Source organism: Protopterus annectens, chromosome 2.part1, assembly GCF_019279795.1.
Source record: "Protopterus annectens isolate FY-2018-M chromosome 2.part1, PAN1.0, whole genome shotgun sequence".
Classification (NCBI taxonomy): Eukaryota; Metazoa; Chordata; order Ceratodontiformes; family Protopteridae; genus Protopterus; species Protopterus annectens.
The window spans coordinates 782234784-782257211 of NC_056729.1; the positions used below are offsets into that span (position 1 = coordinate 782234784).

The 22428-nt window shown below is 39.0% G+C and overlaps 1 protein-coding gene across 1 annotated transcript in view; it reads right to left on the reverse strand.

Moving 5' to 3' along the window:
* AASDH (aminoadipate-semialdehyde dehydrogenase) overlaps positions 1 to 22428 on the reverse strand; it is a 1090146-nt gene that overhangs the window by 725444 nt on the left and 342274 nt on the right. The window contains exon 5 of the mRNA XM_044062487.1: positions 7487 to 7679. Within this exon, the coding sequence (XP_043918422.1) occupies positions 7487 to 7679 (193 nt within the window). The remainder of the gene's footprint in view (positions 1 to 7486; positions 7680 to 22428) is intronic.

Below are 22428 nucleotides of genomic sequence, written 5' to 3' on the forward strand. Positions count from 1 at the left end.
ATACACCATAAAAGAATACCCCAATCAGGTAGTATGAGGAGATTTTAGCCAATAGGCATGCACCAAGAGGGGAAGGAGGGAGGGGAAACCTGGACTGCAGCTGTATTAGCACTCGAACATCTACATGTATGGTAGGTACAAAACTGTACTATGTTCATCGTGCATACAGCTGCAGTCATAACAGATGGGTAGAATCCCAAAGCTAAGAAAGGGGTGGTAGGCACTAGTTGGAACTAGGAGGAGCCAAAATGCCCTGCAAGACTGCAGTGGCAAAGCCTGCTCTAGTTTTGGAGTATAATGGTAGGTGGTAGTGCTTGGAGAAGGTATGCACAGAACTCCAAGTGGCTGCTTCCAAGATATCTTTGGTAGGAACTCCTCTGAGGAAAGCTGCAGCGGTAGATGTGGCCCTTGTGGAGTGAGATCTGATGCCTGCAGGTACAGTTTTGCCATGAAAAGAGTAACAAAAGCGTATGCAGTGGGCTATCCATTTTGAGATTGTCTGTTTGGAAATAGGCTTCCCTTGAGCTCCTATAGCATAGGACACAAAGAGCTGTTCTGATTTTCTGAAAGGCTTTGTTCTGTCCAAATAACAATGCAGTTGTCTGTGGATGTCCAAGGAATGTAATAATCTCTCCCCTTTGTTTTGAGGATTAGGATAAAAGGTAGGTAAGTGTATAGCCTGATTCAAAGCTACCCTGGATACCACTTTTGGCATAAAGGACGGGTTGGTTCGTAAGGAAACTCTGTCCTGATGGAAGATGATAAAAGGCTGCACAGCCATGAGGGCTTGTAGTTCTGAAACCCTAAGAGCTGAAGTAATAGCCAGAAGGAAAGCTGTTTTCCATGACAAATATTGCAAATCTGTTGAGGCAGCTGGCTCAAAAGGAGGCAAGGTCAGCTTTTCTAGTATGAAATTGAGGTCCCAAGCAGGTATTGGTTGTTTCCTTGGGGGTTTTATATTCTTAGCCTCTCTGAGGAACTGTCTTAAGAGGGGGTGAGAGAATAAAGGTGGATCAGTGTTGTATTCTGCAGAAATGGCTGAGGCATGGATTTTGATGGAGGAGAATGAAAGTAGCAGCTCAGCTAGATACAGTAATATTTGAGGTAAATTCAGTTTTCCAGGATTCTGGCCCTTTTTCTCATTCCAGGCACAAAACCGCTTCCATTTTGCAGCATAGGCTTTTCTAGTAGACGGCCTTCTGGCCTCCAAAATGACATCCTGCACCTCCTTGGAGAGTAGGGTCTGTTGTGATGTTAAGGAATCTTCCATGTGGCCAGACTGAGTGTTTTCAGCTGACTGTGAAAAGTTTTGAAGCTGTGCTGAGTCAGAAGAAGAGGCATTAGAGGTAGGGTCCATGGTGGGGAATGCGTCAGGTTCCTCAGGAGTGGGTACCAGTGTTGTCTTGGCCAGTCTGGAGCAATGAGAATCATCTTTGGTCTGTCTGCTCTGGTTTTTAATAGAACTTTGGGCAGCAGAGGAAGAGGTGGAAAGGCATAAACTGTCATTGTTGTCCAACTGAAAGAGAGAGCGTCCACTCTCCAGGCCTTTGGATGAAAAGTCCTTGAGCAGAATTTTGTCAATTGGTGATTTTTGTGGGAGGCAAAGAGATCTATGTCTGGCCTTCCCCATGCTTGAACTATTTCTGTAAAAACTTGAGGATGCAACTTCCATTCGTGTGGATCTGTCACATTTCTGCTTAGGTTGTCTGCCAGCGTGTTTTCCTTGCCTGGCAAGTACTGTGCTTGAAGCTCGATTTGTAATTCCAGAGCCATGTTCCAAAGTGACATGGCCAGTCAGCATAGGGGGTATGAATGTGTTCCTCCCTGTTTGTTTATGTACCACATTACTGTCGTGTTGTCTGTCCTTATCAATAGTTGACCTGGATGCAGAAGGTCTTTGAAAGCTATAATAGCATTTATTACTGCTAGCATTTCCTTTTGATTGATGTGAAGGTGCTTTTCTTTTTGGGACCATTTGCCCTGAATGCACCGATCTGTCATGTGCGCCCCCCAGGCGTAGTCTGAGGCGTCTGTTGTGATGACTTGATTTGCTTGAGGCTTGCAGAATGGGAGACCTGTGTTTGCTTGGCATGCTTGAGCCCACCACAGAAATTCTTTTTGAAGACATGGAATTAGTGGTATTATTGTTTCCAAACTGTGGCTGTGTTGAGACCATAGCTTTTTCAGGTACCATTGAAGTTTCCTCATATGCAGCTTTCACATGGGATTAGTAGGATGCAAGATGCCATGAATCCCAGAGCCTGCAGGATTTTCCTTGCAGTCAGCCTGGTAAAATCTGCTAGTGTTCTGAAGTATTGAGTTAGTTGTCCCTGCTTCTCTGGCATGAGGTAGGCCATCTGGGTGTTTGTGCCCAAGTTGGCACCCAGGAAAGTTATTTTCTGAGAGAGTATTAGCCTTGATTTCTTTTTGTTGACCGTGTATCCCAGAGAATTCAACAACATTATTACATAAGCCAGATGTTTCAGAAGAATGTGCTTGCTGTCCGCTTGGATCAGGCAGTCGTCCAAATATGGGTATATTTGCATCCCTTGAAGTCTGCAGTAGGCAATTACTGATGCCAGGCATTTCGTGAATACTCTGGGCGCAGTAGATAAGCCAAAGGGCAATGCAGAGAATTGATAATGGGTTGAACCTGCAAGAAATCTGAGGTATCTTCTGCAATTTTGTCTGATTGGGACATGCAGGTATGCCTCCTTGAGGTCCAATGTTACCAGACAAGACTCCTTGCCCAGCATGGGAAGAAGCTGCTGTAAAGTGAGCATCTTGAATTTTGGTAAGAGTAAAAATGTGTTTAGGATGGATAGGTCCAAAATAGGTCTCCAATCTTTTCCCTTCCTTGGTACCACGAATAGTCTGAAATAAAAGCCTTGACCTTGTTCGTGAGTAGGTACCTCTTGAATAGCTTTCATGTCCATGAGATCTGAAATCTGTTTTTGTGCCTCTGCCCTTTGATTGTGTGGCAGGTTTGGCATGCCTCTCATTTTTGGAAGGGTGTGAAAATGGAATCTGTAGCCTCTGTTTATAATGTCCAGGATCCATTTGTCTTTTGTGACAATATGCCAATTTTTTGAAAATAATGCCAGTTTTGCGCCTAAGGGTGCTGCCATTTGAGCCTTGCTTGGCATGCAAAGGGGAAGTCATTGGGCTTGCTTTCTGAATGGCTGCGAACTATCCTCACCACCTCTTTGTGTAGGAGCTTGCCATTGTCTGCCTCTATACGATCCTTGAGATTGCCCTCTGCCCCTTGGGCGCCTGTATCTACCTCTTTGGGGTCTGTCAGTGGCTGGAAAGGATCAATTTTTGGAAGGCCAATTTCTACTGAAACGTGGAGGTTGTACCTGTAGAAAATCCTTCACTGTTTGCATTGATTTAGCTTTTTCCTCCATTTTCTTTAATACCTCTTCAGCTTTAACACCAAATAATACATCATTTTGAAGAGGGGCATCTAGCAATTTAGCTTTGACATGATCTGGTAAGGTTTGTTCCTTGAGCCAGGCATGTCTGCGTATCACTGATCCTGTAACCGCAGCTCTACATGAGGCCTCTAGAGCATCAAAACCACATTGCAAGGTATGTTTACCCACTTGTTCTGCACTATGCATCAAATCCTGCAACTCCTTCAAGTCTGGTTGTTCAGGTTGTGACATTTTACTTCTCAATTGTGATAACAGAAACTGCTGGTACTTTAGCATATGGAACTGGCAGTTTAATGCCCTCATGGTTAATGTGGCCGAGGTATATACCTTTTTTCCCCACCTTTCTAAGGATCTGGAATCTCTCTCGGAAGGTAATGGATTTTTAGCAGTGGAGGCCTTAATTCCTTTTGGGCCCTGTGAGATAGTTTCTGGGTCAGCCGCATGGCTTTTGTATAAAAATTGGTGTGAGTCAGGAACCCGGTAGTACCTGTCAGGGGCTGGATGTAAAGAATCCGGGTTAAGGCAGGCCTCCGAGTACACATCATCTAGTATGTCTAAGACAGGAGGTATAGCCAGAGGCCTGTGCTGAGGTAGCAAGAGAAAATCCCTAAGCCTTTTCTTGGAATCAGAGTACTCTTGGCCTTCCCAGTGGAAGTGTTCCCTTAATGTATGCAAGGTTTCCCCAAATGAGTAATCCTCTGGGGTGGAGACAGAGGGAATGGACTCCTCTGCATCAGAATCTTCAAAAGGGGAGTAAGAATGTTCCTGTTCATCAGAGTGCTCTGATATAATGGAGGCCTGGTCAGAGGAGGGGGATTCTTCCTCCACTCTGGGCCTTTTGTCTGGGGGGGGGGTTTGAGAACCTCTGATAAGAGTAATTAAATCCTCAGCCATTTTGAGCATCTGTTTTTTAGGCATGGGGCCTGGAGAAAGGCCCTGTGTAGCTTGTCTCTTAAAATGCATGGCTGCTTTAGACTTAGTGAAAGCCTTGATGGAAAAAGAAGAGGAAGGTCTGAAAACACCTTGAGAGGGGGCAGACCTGTCTACATTTTGAGATTCACCAGCAAGAGTGGCTTCGGTATCTGTAGTCGGGGTGTGGGCCGAGGAGCCAGCGACCTCGGGCACAGAAGACGCCGCCAAAGAAGTGTTGTCGGTAGTCAGGGGCCGCGTAGGCGCCTTGCTGTAAACCGGACCACCTGTAGTCGGCTTTGGCGTGGTGTCGGTAGAGGCCGCGGACCTCGTGTGTCGGTCCTTATCTTTGCGTTTTTTTAGACAAAACTGGAGTCGGAGTATCAGACGACATAATATAGTTAAATTTTTTGCCAAAATAATGCTGGGTGAACTCCGCCCGACGTTTAATGGTGCGTTTCTTGAATGTAGCACAAAAACGACAGACCGAGACGTCGTGGTCTGGGTCTAAACAAGGAATACAGAGGGAATGAAAATCCTTATGTGGTATTTGCTTCCCACATGAAATACAATTATTAACTTTGTCTGACATTGGTCTGAGGCAAGAAAAGTTTCCCCAACTGGGTACTTAGCTTTCAAGAAGACTTCGGTTGCAAAATTTTCGTAATTTCAGGAGCTGGCCGACCAGCACTTGCAAACTGCTTCTGCTTCGGGCACCGCGCGGAAAGAAAGACTGAAGAAAATGGTGTCGGCTGGTTCTTTTATACCCCTGTCGCACTGACGTCAGGGAAGAAGCGACGACAACCGACGCCAGACCTAGACTTTGGAATTCGGCCGACCGAGGACCCGCCTGACGGCAAGAGAACCCATCTGTTATGACTGCAGCTGTATGCACGATGAACATCAAACATCACTGTCTAACTCAGGAAAAAGCTAAATGGCAACCAAAGACAGAAGTGATATCTTGCTAGTCTCCCAGCTGTTTAAACTCTTACATGACCACACAGTTTCAACCCTTGCATGGAAACTCATTCCAAAAACTCCATCCTATAATCTAAGGAATCATAATCACTCCACTCCCCATGGTACATAAACACACACACACAAAATGGATGCCCCTCCCATCATATCTAGAATCTTACTTTGTACTCTAGTTTCTGCTCTCAACTCAAAAAACATCTAAATTGAAAACAAAACTTCATTGTGCATATTAGTACCACATTCCATAATTTGACTCTCCTATATAACTGCATATAAAATCCTACTGTAAGATTTTTTCAGTAAAACATAACTAACTCCTCCTAGAGACAGCTACTTATACTCTTATTTCCTTTGCATCTACCATCCTTCACAACCAGCCTCTTATTAGGTCTCCAATTCTACTTCTCTCTCTTACCTCTTATTATCATATTATTTGCTTCAGAAAATATACACATATCTTATTTATATCACTGCTCACAAAGTACTTATATGTACCCCAGGACATGGATTATGCAGATCGTTTACAATGTCTGTAACTTCAACTTAACTAAAGTAATTACTAATCTTCATTACAATGTGAAACGCTTTCTAATAGCTTTGAATTTTGCTATCTTTTCCCTGTATGGTCTTAGGAGAAACTAAAATTGGCCAGTTTTGACCAATGCTCTACACCAGTCATCAAATGTAAATAAATAAATGCAGTTACACACCCTTTACACATCATCATTTAGAAAATGCATTTTATTAACATGACAAATACAGTACAATGCAACCACATTCACTTTTGTCTTTTAGACAGTGTAAATACATTTTAACTTAACAGAACTTTAATGTTCACTTATTTTCCTTTCAAAAAAGTTATGTTTTTTTACAATTTGCCTTATAAGGATACTAAAGGCTTGAAAAGATCTCAGTTTTTAATTTGAAATAAACATGCTAGGGGTAAAAGACTCACTTAAACACAAGAGAAGTAAAGAAATAATACTGAAGGTGTTAAAGTAAACAGCCCACTCAGTAACTTGTAAGTAAAGTAAGGTGCTGCTCACTGCTGCAGACTTTGCTTTCTTATTCATCCAAGTTACACTATGACCAATTGAAATAAAACTAAACAAAGTTGTTTAATGTTTATCCCTTTGACAAAAGAGGTGAACAAGCAGTTCTAGCTGTACACTGACAGAAAGTGAGAAAACACTGATACAGTTTACTACAGTATCATCAATACAATGAATTTTGTGACTTAATATAGTAAATAAGCTGCAAGTTAGTAAAATATGCCTTGTTTTATTAGCGCTTTCTAAAACCTCTGCATGACATTTATAATCCCCATTAGTCAAGACCATATGCAAAAAGTGACCAGTATTAATCATAACACAAACTGCCAAAGTTGCAAGCATTATCAAAGTCCAAACCTCTGTAAATCAGAAAAGCCTTTGTTTGCTGTCAGAAGTATTTTACTGAAAGGTACACATTTTACGTTAGCAATTTATTAACCATTTTAACTGAAAGTTGGCTTGATATATTTGGTTACTTGTGCTAACCAGGATAGAACACTAATCCATACAGATCTTTTGTCACTCAGAGCAGAAGCACTCACTAGTTCCGTGACTTACACAGAGTCGCACATTAGGAAAATGAAGGCTGAGGGAATAAACTCTAGACTACAGGAAAGCAGCTCAGTAACAGCTCATAACCTTATTTATCTATGCTGACTGCTAGAAATTCAAACACTGGGAAAAAATTCACTTACATAAAACACAATTAGTTAATTTATACTTAACTAATGAAACTTTATCTATCTATCTATCTATCTATCTATCTATCTATCTATCTATCTATCTATCCTTTGTTGACTGGATTGGTCCCGCAAGGCTAGTAGCCTCTTCTCACAGAAGTGGTATTTATAACACTATGGAAAATTTGACTATTCTTTTTGACAGGTGCTATGGGATCTTTTTGTCCACATGAACTATCAGCAACTCAAACAGACGGGACCTTGGTTTAATGCCTCATCATTAAGTGCCAGTAATCAATCTTCCTGGAGTGGGAACAGAATCCACAGCCTTCTGCCACCTCTTGTGCCACTGACACTGCATGCAACACCACTGACACAGTTAAACATAATTTAAAAAATAAAATGATTTGCCAGAAATTTAATATACCTGTAACACAGTAACTCTGTGGTGATTGAGAAGTATATCAGCTAACTTGCTGGGTATCATTTTAATAGCAGCAGGCAAAATAAGTAGTGAAGCACCACTCCCCAGTGCAACAAACAGCTCAACAACAGATGGGTCAAATGTTAGTGAAGAAGCCATAAAAACAACATCTTCTGGTGTCATCTCAAACAAGGACCTGTAAGAATGAGAAAGCCATGTAACTTCTAAGTAAATATGATAACACTCGCAGACTTATTTAAACATTTACATAATTGTTATTTGCCAGTTTTATTTACATTATTTGTTTTTTTTTCTTTTTAATTTGTTAAGACTGATCAGGCAAAGAAGCCTTTTTCAGAGTTACCATTGCTAAAATGGGAGCTTTGGTTTTGTTCAATGATTTTCTCAAAGCCACAAAGTATACTAATGGAAATGGCAAAACTAAACAAGTAATTACAGGATGTACATCATAGCACAAGAGCTTAACCACTTCTGCTATACTACCAAAAATAATATCTTTCGGCAAATTATAACATTGGTGCATACTGAAAAATAACCAGATATTTAAAAAAAAAAAAACTCCTGCTTTCTCAACTGATAACCAGAATGTGAAACAATAACATATATGGGCCATATTCAGCCAGGTCTCTGGTATTTAAAACATTTAATTCAAGTGACATCTGTCTGTCTGAAAGTGCAGTTTGGCTGTTCCTAAGTTCTCACAGAGAAAATGAAAAAAAAAAACGTATTAATGCAACTGAATACAACCAAAACAGGTGTCAGTTCAATGTATTCACCCCACAGTAAATTACATATAATTTATTATAGCAATAACCCACGCCTGGGTGTGGGTAATGCTGGATTTACCCACAGTTGGTGTGGTTTGGTCACGAGGGTGAAGCCCGAGTGGTCAAACAAAGACAACCGTGGGTAAATCCAACATTACCCACACCCAGAAGTGGGTTATTGCTATTATACAATGACATTACTTAAGAAAAAAAATAATTACTTTTCTTAAATAATGACATTGTATAATGCCTCCTTGCTGCCCTTCCGCAGCTGTCTAGTATTCTGCGGCAGTTTTGATGTACTGCGCATGCATATGCTTACGCAGTACATCAGAGCTGTGGGCGGAAGCAATGGAGAAAGCAAGATCTCTGTTGCTTCTTACAAAGTGTCTCACTATGTTAAACTCCTTTAACATAGCGAGACAGATTTAAAAAAAGCAACGGAAAAAGCAAGATCTCCGTTGCTTTTCACAAATTGTCTCGCTATGTTAAAGGAGTTTAACATAGCGAAACAGCTTTAAAAAAAGCAACAGAGAATCTCTGTTGCTTTTTTTAAAGCTGTCTCGCTATGTTAAACTCCATTTAACATAACGAGACATCTTTAAAAAAAGCAACGGAGATAGGAAGATCTCAGTTACTTTTTTTTAAAGCTGTCTCGCTATGTTAAATGAGTTTACCATAGCGAAACAGTGTGTAAAAAGCAACGGAGATCTTCCGTTCTCTGCTGCTTTAAAAAGAGAGTTATACTAAAAAAAAAGTACGGGCGACCGGACCTTTTTCCATTAGTATAACTCTGATTTACAACATGCAAGCTGACCAATCAGCGTGCACGTTTTAGAATATTAATGGGGGGGGGGTCACTGTATAATGGTACTTTATGAATGCACACAAAAGTCAGCAGTGCTATTTCTACAGGCCTTGTAACTACTGCTAATGCAAACCTGTTTATAAGTAAACTATGGGGTTAGTGTGTTTCCTGTATGCAGGGTATAATGGTGAAGTCCACAGCAAAAGCAAAGCATGGATTTTATAATTACAGTAGTGTACTGATTGCATCTAAATTTGTTTACCTACTTCTCTGAACACATAGCAAATCAGCTCAGCACTTGCAGAAAAAGACAGTACAGTAGCTGCTAAGATAACTTTATTTTCATGTACCTTTTTAATTGTAAAAAATACCCTCCTTCAGAACATTTTAAGTATAATCATTTCATTAGTACACAATGTATTTATGAGAAAATAACCATAAATAATTTAAAAAATGAATAAAAACAATCCTACTCAGACTCAATGCATTACTTATTAGCATGCCAACTCACTTCCTTCCTTTTCAGCAGAGCCATACATACATCAGGGAGAAGGGGGGGGAGTTGTCCCAGGTGCAAGCTGTTATGAGTGTGGTTGACAATGCCAAAATGCTGGAATCCATTTCCACAAGTTAGCTGCATTTTGACAACTGAATGCAAGAAATGAGCAAAGTATCTTTATTAAAATCCAGTGTAGTCTGAAAGACATTTTTATTTGGTTCTCAATTTAGGTTGGAGGTGCTGACTGGGGATTCTCTGGTACATCAACTGAGTGAACTACAATTCTGCTACTGAAATAATAACAGGCCATGGTTAGCCTAACCCAAGTCTTATTTCTATATGAACTAAGCAAAGACTGGGATCTTCAGAGGAAACAATGTCACTGCTTACCAAGATGTCTTCCTTTGACAAAATAACTTAAAGCGTGCAGTCTGCACTAAACACTCCAATCTTTAAGGATGGTTTTCTCCTGCAGATGTCTGGTAAAAATGTATCTATCTAGCTATATGTGTGTGTGTGCCTTTATTTGTGTACACATATGCACGTGCGCATACCGGTGTGTGTATACATACATACACATGCAAAACATGCATACACACACAACATTAGATAAATATGTGGGCAGTGTTAATGTTAACAGTGCATATTGTACACAAAAATTATCTGATTTTTTTTTTTTGCCACTATCAGGAATAGGAATGGTCAGTAAGAAGCTGTTAGGATACTAGAAACATTCTTATCACACATCTGGGGAGAGTATTCTGGGGGTGAAAGTGGGGAGGGTAGAATGTGCCTGAAAGCAAAAGCAGTTAGTTGCCTGATAAATGTTAAACAATCATCTGTATAACTTTTCATGTCTTGTCAGAAAAGTGCAGTTCAAGTATCTGATGGCATTGTGTTAAAATATATTACTGTGACCATTTTTTCTTTTAGTAAGATCACAGTCTAAACATCACATATGTAAACAATCAGAATATGAATACTATGGGAGTGGGAGAGAGGAAAAACTGTGCAAAAGCAAACGATAATTACTCAGAAATATTAAAACAATCAAAGATGGTTCATCAAAAAGAATACACTTGTTTGACAATCTGACAAAAACAAGACAAGCTGAATTACATTATTGTGACTGCTGTTTCTTGCACGTTGAACAGTGAAATGTTAGATATACACAGGTTAAAAGTGACTATCTTTTCTCGTCTTTAAACAAGCAACATCTTTATTAAATTACCATAGGTAATCATATGTTTATTTAAATGAAAACAAACCATATCGACGTATTTTCAATTACAAACTTTATACGTCACTTAGCATCTCTCCAATCATTGTCAAACATTACAAAGATCATTTAGTTCCTGCCTTCCCATAAACCTCATTTCAACTCCAAAACATTATTCTACATATACTGTTCTTACAATTCCTATTTTTTTTCTATGTAATTTGCTCCTACCCTTTTCTAATCATCCCACTTACAGCTATTTTATCTCTGTTACTGTATTCACTACTTCTACTACAGTTGGTTTAGAAGTATTTCCATTTTTTAGCAATTGCTTTTTTGGCAGTCATCAGAATTAAACTCAGCAAGGCCTTACTATGTCCAAGAAATTTTGATTCTGTTTCATAGCTCAAAAAAATAATTTTCTTAGATACACCAATTTGCTCACCCAGTATTTCTGTTAGATTAGCCTACAGGGAATTTTTAAAGTCTGCCAGCTCATTACATTCCCAAAAAAAATACTCCCAGCTACCTCTTTCTGCTCTCTCAGACCTCCAATATTTGAAAGCTACCTAAGGAAAAATTCTTTGGCATCTGCTGGGGTATAAAAATACCTATGCAAACACTTCTGAAAAGATCCTAGATTGTCTAAGCTTTGCTGCATATTTGAGAGACATACACATATCCACCATTGTTCATTGTTTATTTGTGCATTGCTTATCCAATCTCTCTTCCAATCCTTTCTAACCTTCTCTAATTGATTAATTTAGTTATTTTATATGCCCTACTAATCACCCCTTTTTTTAAAAGTAGCTTCTGTTCCAGATTTTCCTAAAAACTCTACCAGTGCTGGTCTTAGGATCCTCTTTTTTTCTTTGGCTTTGCCTATTCTCCGATAGCAATCCTTGACAGGGAGGGCAATCTCAAATCTGCAGTCCAAAAAAATTCTTGGACTCTTCCCATTCTATAATCATTCTCTAATTATTTGCTCCCAATACCTCAGCTCCTTTGCCAGTTCTCTCCAGTAAATTCCAGCTCACTCTTACCTATTCTCTGTACTTAAATGCAATCATCTCTATCGGCAGAATATCCTTTCTTCATCCCGATGTTACCTTAGTTCTTAGAATACTTTCTGCTACTTTATGAATATAATATTCTATATGGTTGTTGTTATTCTCCTTAATAATCTCTATTCAAAATCCCAGTCTCTCCTTATTTTTTGAGCTTCCCCCTGTTCCATAATCATTCCTTTCCACTTCTGAATTACAGCTTTCTGCTTGTGCTACGTATAGGAGCTTTAACTGTGTAGCTCTGAAATATCCCTTCAAATAAGGTGAGCCTAAATTAACTTGTTTTATTTGAAGGATCAGCTTACCCCACTCATTTCTTGCCGTCTTCCCTTCACAGATAAAATCACTCAACTCTTTATTACTTGCTATCCACACTTTCTCTGCTGGTTAATAAAACATATGCCTGGCCTGTGTATAAACCTAATGGGACTAAAAACATTTTTATTGATTGTATTTTACTATCCATAGTCATTTTGTTTAGTGTCTTCACACATATCCTTAACTGCCATAACAGAATCCTTTTTAATCTATACTCCGAAGTACTTCATTTTATCATGGCTCCATAAATATGGGTACTGCTCAACCATTTTGTGTGTGGGCATATAGTTTACAACTACTGTCTTTGTTTTATTGTCATTAATGTTGTACCCTAAAAAGACTTGAAACCATCTTAGAATAATCTACAACACTGAAATTACCTTTTCTGGTTTCATCAGGTATAAAATATCATCATCTGTAAATAAAGCCAACTTTTCTTGACAACCATACAAATTTTGACGCCCCTGCACTGGCCCAGTAATCAAGGAGCCTCAATCCTCAGCACTGACAACAGTGAGGAACATACACAATGGGAGGATGACAAGTACACAAACAGTAAAGTACAATTTCCCATAAGAGCACACAGAGATCACAGTCAGTCTGGGGATGATTTCTCCCTCTTTCCCAGATCCCCAATAAGACTCCCCACTGGCTCAGCTATAGGGATAAGATCTCAGCTGAGTGGTCAAGCCAAAACCTCCAGCATCCTCTATGTCCAACCAGTACTTCCTGTCCCTATCTAAGTAGCTGACAGACACACTTTGAGATCTGATTTACATACACACAGACACTCCTGGGGAAGGCTGACACATGTTTACTAGCTAGGCTTCCTTCTGCCCAGACTATAAAGTAGTTATCACTGCCACCAACCACTCTTTATCAGCTACTATAAGGCATTACAAAGGGTGTCCAATCCTACTGGGTAATGTTACTATTAATTCAAATGGTAGTGTTGACCAAGACTTGCAAGGCTATTTAGAAGTATCCTGTACAGTGTCACCAAATACATATGCAAGTACTCAAGAGCTTAAATATATCTCATAAGTAATCAGCCACAAAGATAGGTTTAAATATATTTAATAATAAATAAAAGAACAAGATACAAGTCAGCAAATCATACACAGTTACTTCAGAGCCCAGAATCACAGGAAGTATTTTAAAACAGCATTGCAGGACAGACTCAAATAAGAAAACATCTAAACTAATCTTGACTATATTCCTATCTATATCTAAAAAGATACTATGCCCTGAATCTTACTTAAAAAGCAAGGCAAATGCAGATGATGATAATGACTGGATGTTTCCAGGTCAGAGACAAAATACAATATGCATAGTCTCTCTCTGAGAGAGTTCTTAAATCAATATCATATTTTACTGCTGGGTTAGCCTGGATGACATCACTTTTTGTCACCTGACTTCAGTTCCCAAGTTAAACCAGAAACTAATAGAATTTTACATCCCGGTGTGAGAAATACATACATCTCAGAACTGTGCAGCTGCTAGGAATTCATAAAGCAATAAAACACTTTTACATTTCAAACCTAGTAATTACTTCTCTCCAAAACAAGAGAAAAAAACTTCTAGCTCTAGACATCCTGTCTTCTTGCTGCAGTGAAACTAACTAACTTTTATAGCACATCATAGAGCAATTAATTTCAACTTATTTTCTTGAAGTTTTGTAAGTTAATCTTCTATGTTCCAGCAGGGTATGCTGTGGTTACATTCTTGAAGCTGAGTACATAACTTACAGTTCTGTATAAATCGTATCAATATTCAAAATGACATAGAATTACTTATAAAATTCCACATAGTGTCATACCAATTACATTCTTGATTTTCTAGGTTCCTTATTTTCTTTGCTAATGGTTCTAAATATAATCCAAATAACAAAAGGGGTAGAGGACACGCCTGCCTGGTTACACTGCTCAAACAGAACTGATCAGACAGGATGCCCCCACACTTAAATTTTCACCTCCAGTCCCTCATATATCTTCCTAATCAACCTTATAATTTTATAAGGGAAAGCAAATGCTTCCATTGTCCTACTCATAAAATCTCTGCTTACTCTGTCAAATGCTTGCATTAAGACCCACTGACAGCAGTGGTATTTTCATACATTCTGCTTACTTCTGGATCATCAATGTTCTATTAATTTTGTCAAATGTTTGCCTCCCCACCACAAAACCACAGTGATCCATGTCTATTTAGCATCACCTTTGCCATTCTTTTAGCCTTTATAAATAATTTATAATCACGGTTTAGAATTGAAATGCGTCTATATGAGCTGGATCTGAAGGATGTTTCCCATTTTTAGGTATTACAGCCACCACCATTTTCTTCCAGGATGCTGGTGTTTCTCTTCCTATTAAATTACTGTTAAAGAAAACCTTCCAGATCTTTATCACTTTCTTCCCTCCTACCTTCCAAGCTTCCACGGGAATACCAACTATTTCTGGGGACTTTCCTGTAGATTGGTTATACATCACCATTTTTATATCATCTCCTATCCTGTTAGTATCCAAGCCTCATCTACATCTAACCTTGCCATATTTAATTCTTCCATAAACATTTCAATATGTACTTTTTGGATTTTCACATTTCTCTACTTTAATCAAATTTTCATAAAATTTCTGAAATATTTCTAATACCTCTACAGGATCTCTGGTTATTTTCCTTGTTATAAGCTTGACAACATTTCATTCTCATTTCAGTTATTATTGTTGCATGATCTCAAACAGTTACTGAATGGGTATCAGCATTTTCAATTAGCTGTGCATGTTCATGTGCAATATAATTTTTATCTAGCCTAACTTACTTTTTGTATATTAGAGAATAAGTAAATTCTTTCTGAAACCTTACTACTGAATTCATATCTCCCATGCCAAATATTTCATACATTTCTTAAATAAATCTACCCTCTTTTGTTACATTTTCCATTCTAGGCCCCCAGATACATCTTCATTGTTGCAAATCAAATTCCAGTCCCCACCTATAAGACATATTTACTGCTGAAAGCGGACTATTTCTCCTAGAACTTTCTTAAGCTCCACTGTGGCAGTTTTAGGTGTAATATAAATACATGCCAGTGTAATCCTCCTTTCCTTGTCAGTAGCCCTTTAATACTACAAATCTGCACAAAAGTTCTCACCTTTTTCTTTGCCCCAGCTATTCTACTGAATAACCACCATGAAATCCTTTCTTTATCAAATACACATGCTTAGTTCTTTCCAAATGTGTCTCCTGTAGAACAGCTATTTGCACTTACATTTTTACGATTTAAAGACAAAATGGAAAGTATCACTATTATAAAAAGTTAGTATTCTCACATGTTATGTATAACAGTGCTTTTTTAATGTCTACTTTCTGCTTTTGTTTTACGTGCATGCACTAATGTTTAGCAGGTTGATCCTTTATACAGTTGTTTCTTGTCATATCCATTTAAATCTGTATCACATCTTACAAAACTTTGTTTTAATGAAAACTCTCAAATAATACAAACAAATATACCCCCAAAATACCTCCCAGAACCTAGTAACTTAACACTATCAAACAAAACTAAGTACATCTTCAAATAATTAAGTTTAATCCTCCTAATAGGAACAATTGTTCCAGACTGACAGCCACACTAAGAAGCTTAAATTAACCTATAATGAAGGTTATACTAAGATGCATGATAGTCTGTGCTTCTACTTCCAGAAAGTGCTGTCTGTTTTTGTCTTATCTTTATTGCTCTCTCAAATATAGAAAACAACTTGAATGCTTTCTGAAAACAATATCCTCTAGCCACTGAAAAAGAAGAAAATATTCTGATTTTAGCTCTCCTTATCAGCTTGTCTCCACTGTAACATAACTAGATATCCCATTGTCTTCCACTACACATATTGCACTGTAAACATTTAAGTGCTAGAGGGAAACAATTATACTCAGTGTTCTTTTATTTATTTGATACCCCCTTATAAATGCATTATTAAATCAAGACAAGGGTCTTAATCCAGTCATTTCTCTGTGCAAAAGTAAGAAAAAGAATATCATTTTTTTCTTGGATCACACTTTTGTCTAAGCTTTCTTCTCTTTTTCTATCATAGTGCCTTCATTTCTTAAAGCAGAACAAGAAGAAAGAAGGAAAAAAGGACAGGACACCTGTTTACTTTAGTATCCTATTACACAAAAAACGAAATGAAAACGCTATACTTTACAACATATAATATATGTCATGCTTCATAAAAAATACTGTTAAGAACAAAGACTGTTTTACTTATAGTTACATCTTTCCTTCCTACTCCTCTCTCCTTAATGCACTGCCAAACATTAATGACATCAAGTAGGGGATATGCTTTGGAGTCCCCTACAAGGTTTTCTTATTCTGCCAAATGTAAATTAATGCTTTGCAATCCACATTTATTCATTAATTTCCAAGTTGCTGTTTTTCTTCTTTTTGATCTCCAGCACCCAGATCCATTATGTGGTTCATTTCCAAATGTAGCCTGGCTCTTTTAGTCAACTCAAGTGCTTTCTTCCATCTCTCAAGCATTTCCCTTAGAACAATGGAAAAGTTTCTCTTGCATAGTCTCTCTATGAGCTTTATTATCAGAAGAAGAAGAAACAGAGTCTCCTTCGGCTTGATAGCTCACTTTTTGTTGGACAAACCTTTGTATTTCCTCCTTAGCATGCTCAACAATTTCTGTTTTTAACAGTATTCCTTTAAAACATATCATGATATGCACTGTATGTTATACAGTAAAGCATTTTCAGTTATTGTACGTTATAAAAATACTAAAGTATACAGGTTGTAATCTTGGGCTGTTGGGATAGGAAGTAATAGAGCACAGATTATAATTCATGTACAACGGAATTGCTTTCTTTTACTATTGCATAGGCAATGTCTGGATTCATGCCATGGCTTAATCTAATGCCAAGTTTTTTTCTGTAAGCAAGTGAGTTTTAAAAATGAGAGACCACAATGTAATGCATAGTTTGCTTTAAGCAAATAAATGTTTAATTGCAGTTGTGAAGTCGGGTGCTGAGGGAAGATGTACATTCTGTTGTTATGTTTCCACTGAAACAAGTTGACTAAAGGTGAAGGCAATAAATCAAAAGAGATTAGGAATGCTGTCTGTTTTGGTCTTACCTTTATTTCTCCTTTTCTTTTATTTCCACCTTACTTTCAAACACCACTTTAATTTTATCCAGCTCCCTCACTTTAAAATGAGAGACTCCAATGTAATGAACAGTCTGCTTTAGGCAAATACATTTTTAATGTTTAACTGCAAATTAAAATATGCAAGGGCAAACAGCTCAGTAGAAAATAAAAAGTTTAAAATTACTGGAAGTGAATAACAGCAGTTTTTCTAGCAACAAAATATTTGAATGCATTTATTATAACAGTGTATGAAGGTCTACATAACAGTGTATAAGGGTCTATTTTAGATAATCAAAACCTCCCTTCAAAGAACAGCATTTCATCAAAAATTCCATTCATCGAATTACGCTCTTGTGGGGCTGCGCACACCCCTGCTATATATATATATATATATATATATATATATATATATATATATATATATATATATATATATATATACCAACTCTGAGATCGCACTACAGTGAGGAAAGGGCAAATTTTCCAATCTTCACTGTACCAAGATCTCATTATGACCAGTTCAACGAATGGCACATTCGACATAAGTGCAATGAAAATGTCGTTTGCTGAACTGGATTTTCAGTGACCTAATAGGGACCCGTGTATAATTTAGCTGTATTTAGAAATAGCCAATGCACTTTTTTTCTTAAATTCATAAGTTGATGTTTCTGAAAGTATACAAGTTGGTTTTCACATCTTGGAGGAGAATAAAGATAAGACAAGAACAGATAGCAATTAATGTAAGTAAGAACAATGGCTATAATGCATCTTAGCATGGATAACCCTAACTTTAGGTTAATTAATAGAAAATAAAATAAAACAGGCTGACCACGGCTGAACAAACTTCCAGATTCCAAATTCCAGGTTCCACAAGAATAAAACTTTAATAGGACATTAGTAACATGTCTTCAATGGAATTTAGTCATATAAAAATAACTTTTTGAGCAAAAGGATATTACACTAGCCAAAGTGAAATGGTAGTACATGTTGCACAATTTTTATCCTGACCAAGTTATTATACAGGAAAAAAACACTAGGTGTTTTTGACGTATTTATGAACATATTTTAGCAATTAAGAAAAAAGAAACCAATGCTTTGGCAAAACATGCCTGGTGTTTGTATTGACTTCAAAAAGTTTTTTTTCAGTGATAGATACTGTCAGTCAAGAAACTTTTTCAGGTGATTACAAAACCTGGTTAGAATGTAAAGAATCTCTATGGCAAATTTACTTGGGTGCAGATATTGCACCGGGTTTAAATGACACTATTAACATAAAGTGCTTTTTGCAAACTAAATTGTAAAGTTTTTAAAAAAACTTTATTTTACGACATTTAGTAGAAAGTATAAAAAACTTTTTTATTGTGTTTTCTATTCTTACTATTTTCATCATATGGATTTTTGTATGTATTTTTTATATTTACAAAAAAGAGCTTTCTTTTTAAATTATGACCATTCAGTCTTGTGACTGTTAATTAAGTATTTAAATGCTGTCTTAGGGTGCTTAGAGTGTTTTTCTGATGAAGTTCACAGCATATTAAAGTGAATGAAAGTGCTAACTTCTGGTGTCCGTGTCTTTTGGTCTTGGTTTGGAGCAGTTTTTCAGTAAACTACATATCAGAAACATCACATCAGATGAAACCTTAAACCAAGGTTTCATCTGCTTAGGTTGGCGGTAGTGCAGACAGCTGTAAAAGATGCCACTACACCTACAGAAAAGAAAAGGGAAAGTTCCCCAAGGCCATGGTCAAATTTCTCTAGTTGTACAAATACCACTTTGTGCCTCCCTGAAAAGAGGCCACTAGCCTACTGGAATAATCAGGTCAACAAAGGATAAATAAAATAAGACATGGTATGACAGATTCATAGGTGTGTACAAGGCTAATGGCCCTGGAGCCTTTGCCAGCCTAGCCCATAGGATTATCCTGGCATCGTGCCACCTGACCTTAGTTTCCAGTGCCTCTGTCGAGTACAGCCACTGAAGTGATCCCAGAGGTGAATTTTCTATTTTCCATCCACTCATCAAGATTTCTCTTGAAGAGGGCCAGTGAGGTGCTCTGCTTGATATGTATGGGAAGTCTAGTCCATAGCATGGGCAGTCTCTGGGTTATGAACCTGTCCCTCCAGCATGTTCTGTTGATTGTGGTAATAAAGCTGAGGTCTCTGGAGGGTGTAGTGCGGAGAGATTGGGATTTCTTTAGATGTAGCATTTCTAACAGAGCTGGGTCAGACATGGCTTTGTAAGTCAAGCAAAGATTGCCTCTAAGTGGGCGAAATGAGACGGAGAATAGTTGGGAGTTTTTTGAGTCTGTCTATACAGAACAAGTGTTTAAGGCCTAGGATCCTCTTTGTGAGGTACTGTTGTAGCCTCTCCAGTTGTTGCAGGTGTCTAGTGAGGTACATGCCAAATGGGCCATTGTACTTGATGATTGGCCTAATGAGGGAAGAGTAGAAAGGGATAATGACCTCTTTCTTCCTGGATGCAAAACTCTTGAGTAATGAAATGTGCCACACAGAAGGACTTTCTGACCACAGTGACAATGTGGTGGTCAAAAGAGAGGTTGCTGTCAACCTGTGTTCCCAGATCTCTTATAATGCCTTCTGTGTTCAGTGGACTACCATCGATATGGTAATTCATGGGAAATGGGTTTTTCTGGAGTGCCTTCTGTGTGGAGTTCTGCATGTCCTCCCCGCGGTCGAGTGGCGTTCGAAAGACATGCATAATGTGTGCCTTTGTTGAAGGTTGGGAGTCGAGCTGGCACCTCGGCACCATAAAAATCTACTGTCAATCATTAGCAGACCAGAGTTCTGCTGTGGCGACCCCTGACCGGGAAAAGCCGAAAAAAGAAGGGTTTTTCCCAATACCAAAGGGGATGAGGACACACTTTTTGGCATTGAGCTTAAGGCCATGGTTCTGACACGAGTCATTGGTCTCAGTGAAGCCTTTCTGTAGGATGTCAACATTACTTTGGGAGTTAATAATGGCTCCCAACTTGCAATCGTCTGTGAACTATGTCAGCCAGAGTCCCTTTGTGTTGGCCTGGACTTCTGAGAAGTACATAGGACCCAGGACTGATCCCTGTGGGACTCCACTCATGACTGGTCGGCAGTCTGACTTGGAGTCAGCTACTTTCACACTGTAGGTTCTATCTGTGAGCCAGTTTGCAACCCACCTAGTGATATAGGGGTTGATGCCTAGCTTAGTGAGTTTTTCTATGATTCCTGAGTGGGGAATGGTATCAAAGGCCTTGGCCAGATCAAGGTAGGCTGCATGAACCACTTGCCTTCATCCACACCTCTGGTGACTGACTCAAAGAAGTCAATCAAGTTGAGCAGGCATGATCTACCCTTCACAAAACCAAACTGTGTGGGATCCAGAGTTTGAAGATTCCCTATATCCTTGTTTATTAGGTTAATGATGATGTGTTCCATAACTTTGCACATCAGACTTGTCAGGCTAATAGGGTGATAGTTCCTAGGGTCTGTAGTCACTCCTCCTTTGTGGAGAGGGATGACTGTAGCAGAGTGCCATTCGGTACAGACAAAGCCTGAAGTGAGGCTGTGACTGAAAAGGGCTTACAGGTGAGGTGCCAGTTCACTCTGTAGTTCATGTAGAACACAGCCAGGGATATTGTCAGGTCCCATAGAAGCTGTATTCTTGATCTTGGACAGTGCTGCTTTAACCTGTGCAGCAGTAATACTAGGTGGCTGGCAATCTACTGGTATTGTGACTGGTCCTTTGGGGGGGGGAGTGAGGGGTAAATTTGGCACTGAATCTGTCGGCCAGTATATTGACAATGTCTGTTCGCTAGGTACAGGAGGTACCATTGTGCAGTAGCTCAGAGCAAATCTGGGTTATGCCATGGAGATTCTTTACATAACTACAGAAGACCTTGTGGTTGTCTTTACTATCTGCTGCAATTCTGTTTTCATAGCTAGCTTTAGAGGATTTAATGAGGGATCTCAACTTTTTGTTGAGGCTAATAAGGGAATTTTTACAGTCTTGGGACTTCACCATATTCCACATCAGTTTCCTCCTTCTGTTGTAAAGTTTGTTTATGGCAAGGGACAACCAGACTGGCTTCCTTTTCTTGGAGGAGAGCATCTTGGTTCTATTGAGTATGGTGAGATCCATGCATTTGTGTACGTATTCTACAGTTCACTGGTGTATGATTCGGCAGTCATGCAACTATTCTCCATTTGCATGGGTGCCATGAAGTTATGTACCTCTCTTTTTAGGAGCCCAAAGTTAACTTTGGAGAAGTTTTTTCATTGTGGTTACCTTTGCAGGGGGGATGTGGACTTCCAAGGTGATCAGTTTGTGGTCGGATCTAATCAGGGGTGAGTTGCCTATTGGTGTAGAGCAACGGTCGCCCATGTTAGTAATGACCAGGTCAAAGATGTTGCTACCTCTAGTGGGGGTAAGAATGAGCTGGTCCAGGGCATTGGAATTAATGAATTCCAGGAAACGTTGGGCAAGTGTATTGGTACAGGAGTAGTTTTTCCAGTTAATAGAGGGGTAGTTGAAGTCACCCAGTACGAGTGTGTTAGGTTGGACCCTAACATTCTCCAGGGTGCTTAGGGACGTGGAGTGTGAGTCTTGGAACATGGTTGGGGACCTACAACAGGCTATGACCTGAATTTCTGTCTTACCCAATGTTAGCTACACCTGAAGTATCTCCGATGCATTATGTTGGGCTACCAGTCTGGAGGTGTGCACATCCTTTATGAATATGGAAACACCACTGCCTTTGGAGCTTCTGTCCAAGTTCTGGGGTCAAAAGGTGTGGAATGAGTTACAGCCTGATAGTGGAAGGGTGCTTTCTGCTGCCTTGAACCAGGTCTATGTTACAGCACAAATGTCGATGTTCTCCATTTTAAGGAGTGCTTCGAGCGAGTGCATTTCGAGATTTAGACTTCTAGTGTAGAGCAACATGACCCTCAGACTGCATTTGTTTGTAGCTGTTACAGTGGTAATTTGGTCTTTGGAACACCGCCTAAAAAAGGCACTATAGGGGTGGCAAGAGCCTTGGCCAGTATCCGGAAGTCCAGGGGTGACAGATGCAGGCCATTCTCTGGGAAAGCGTCAAGGTCTGCCAATCATGTCAT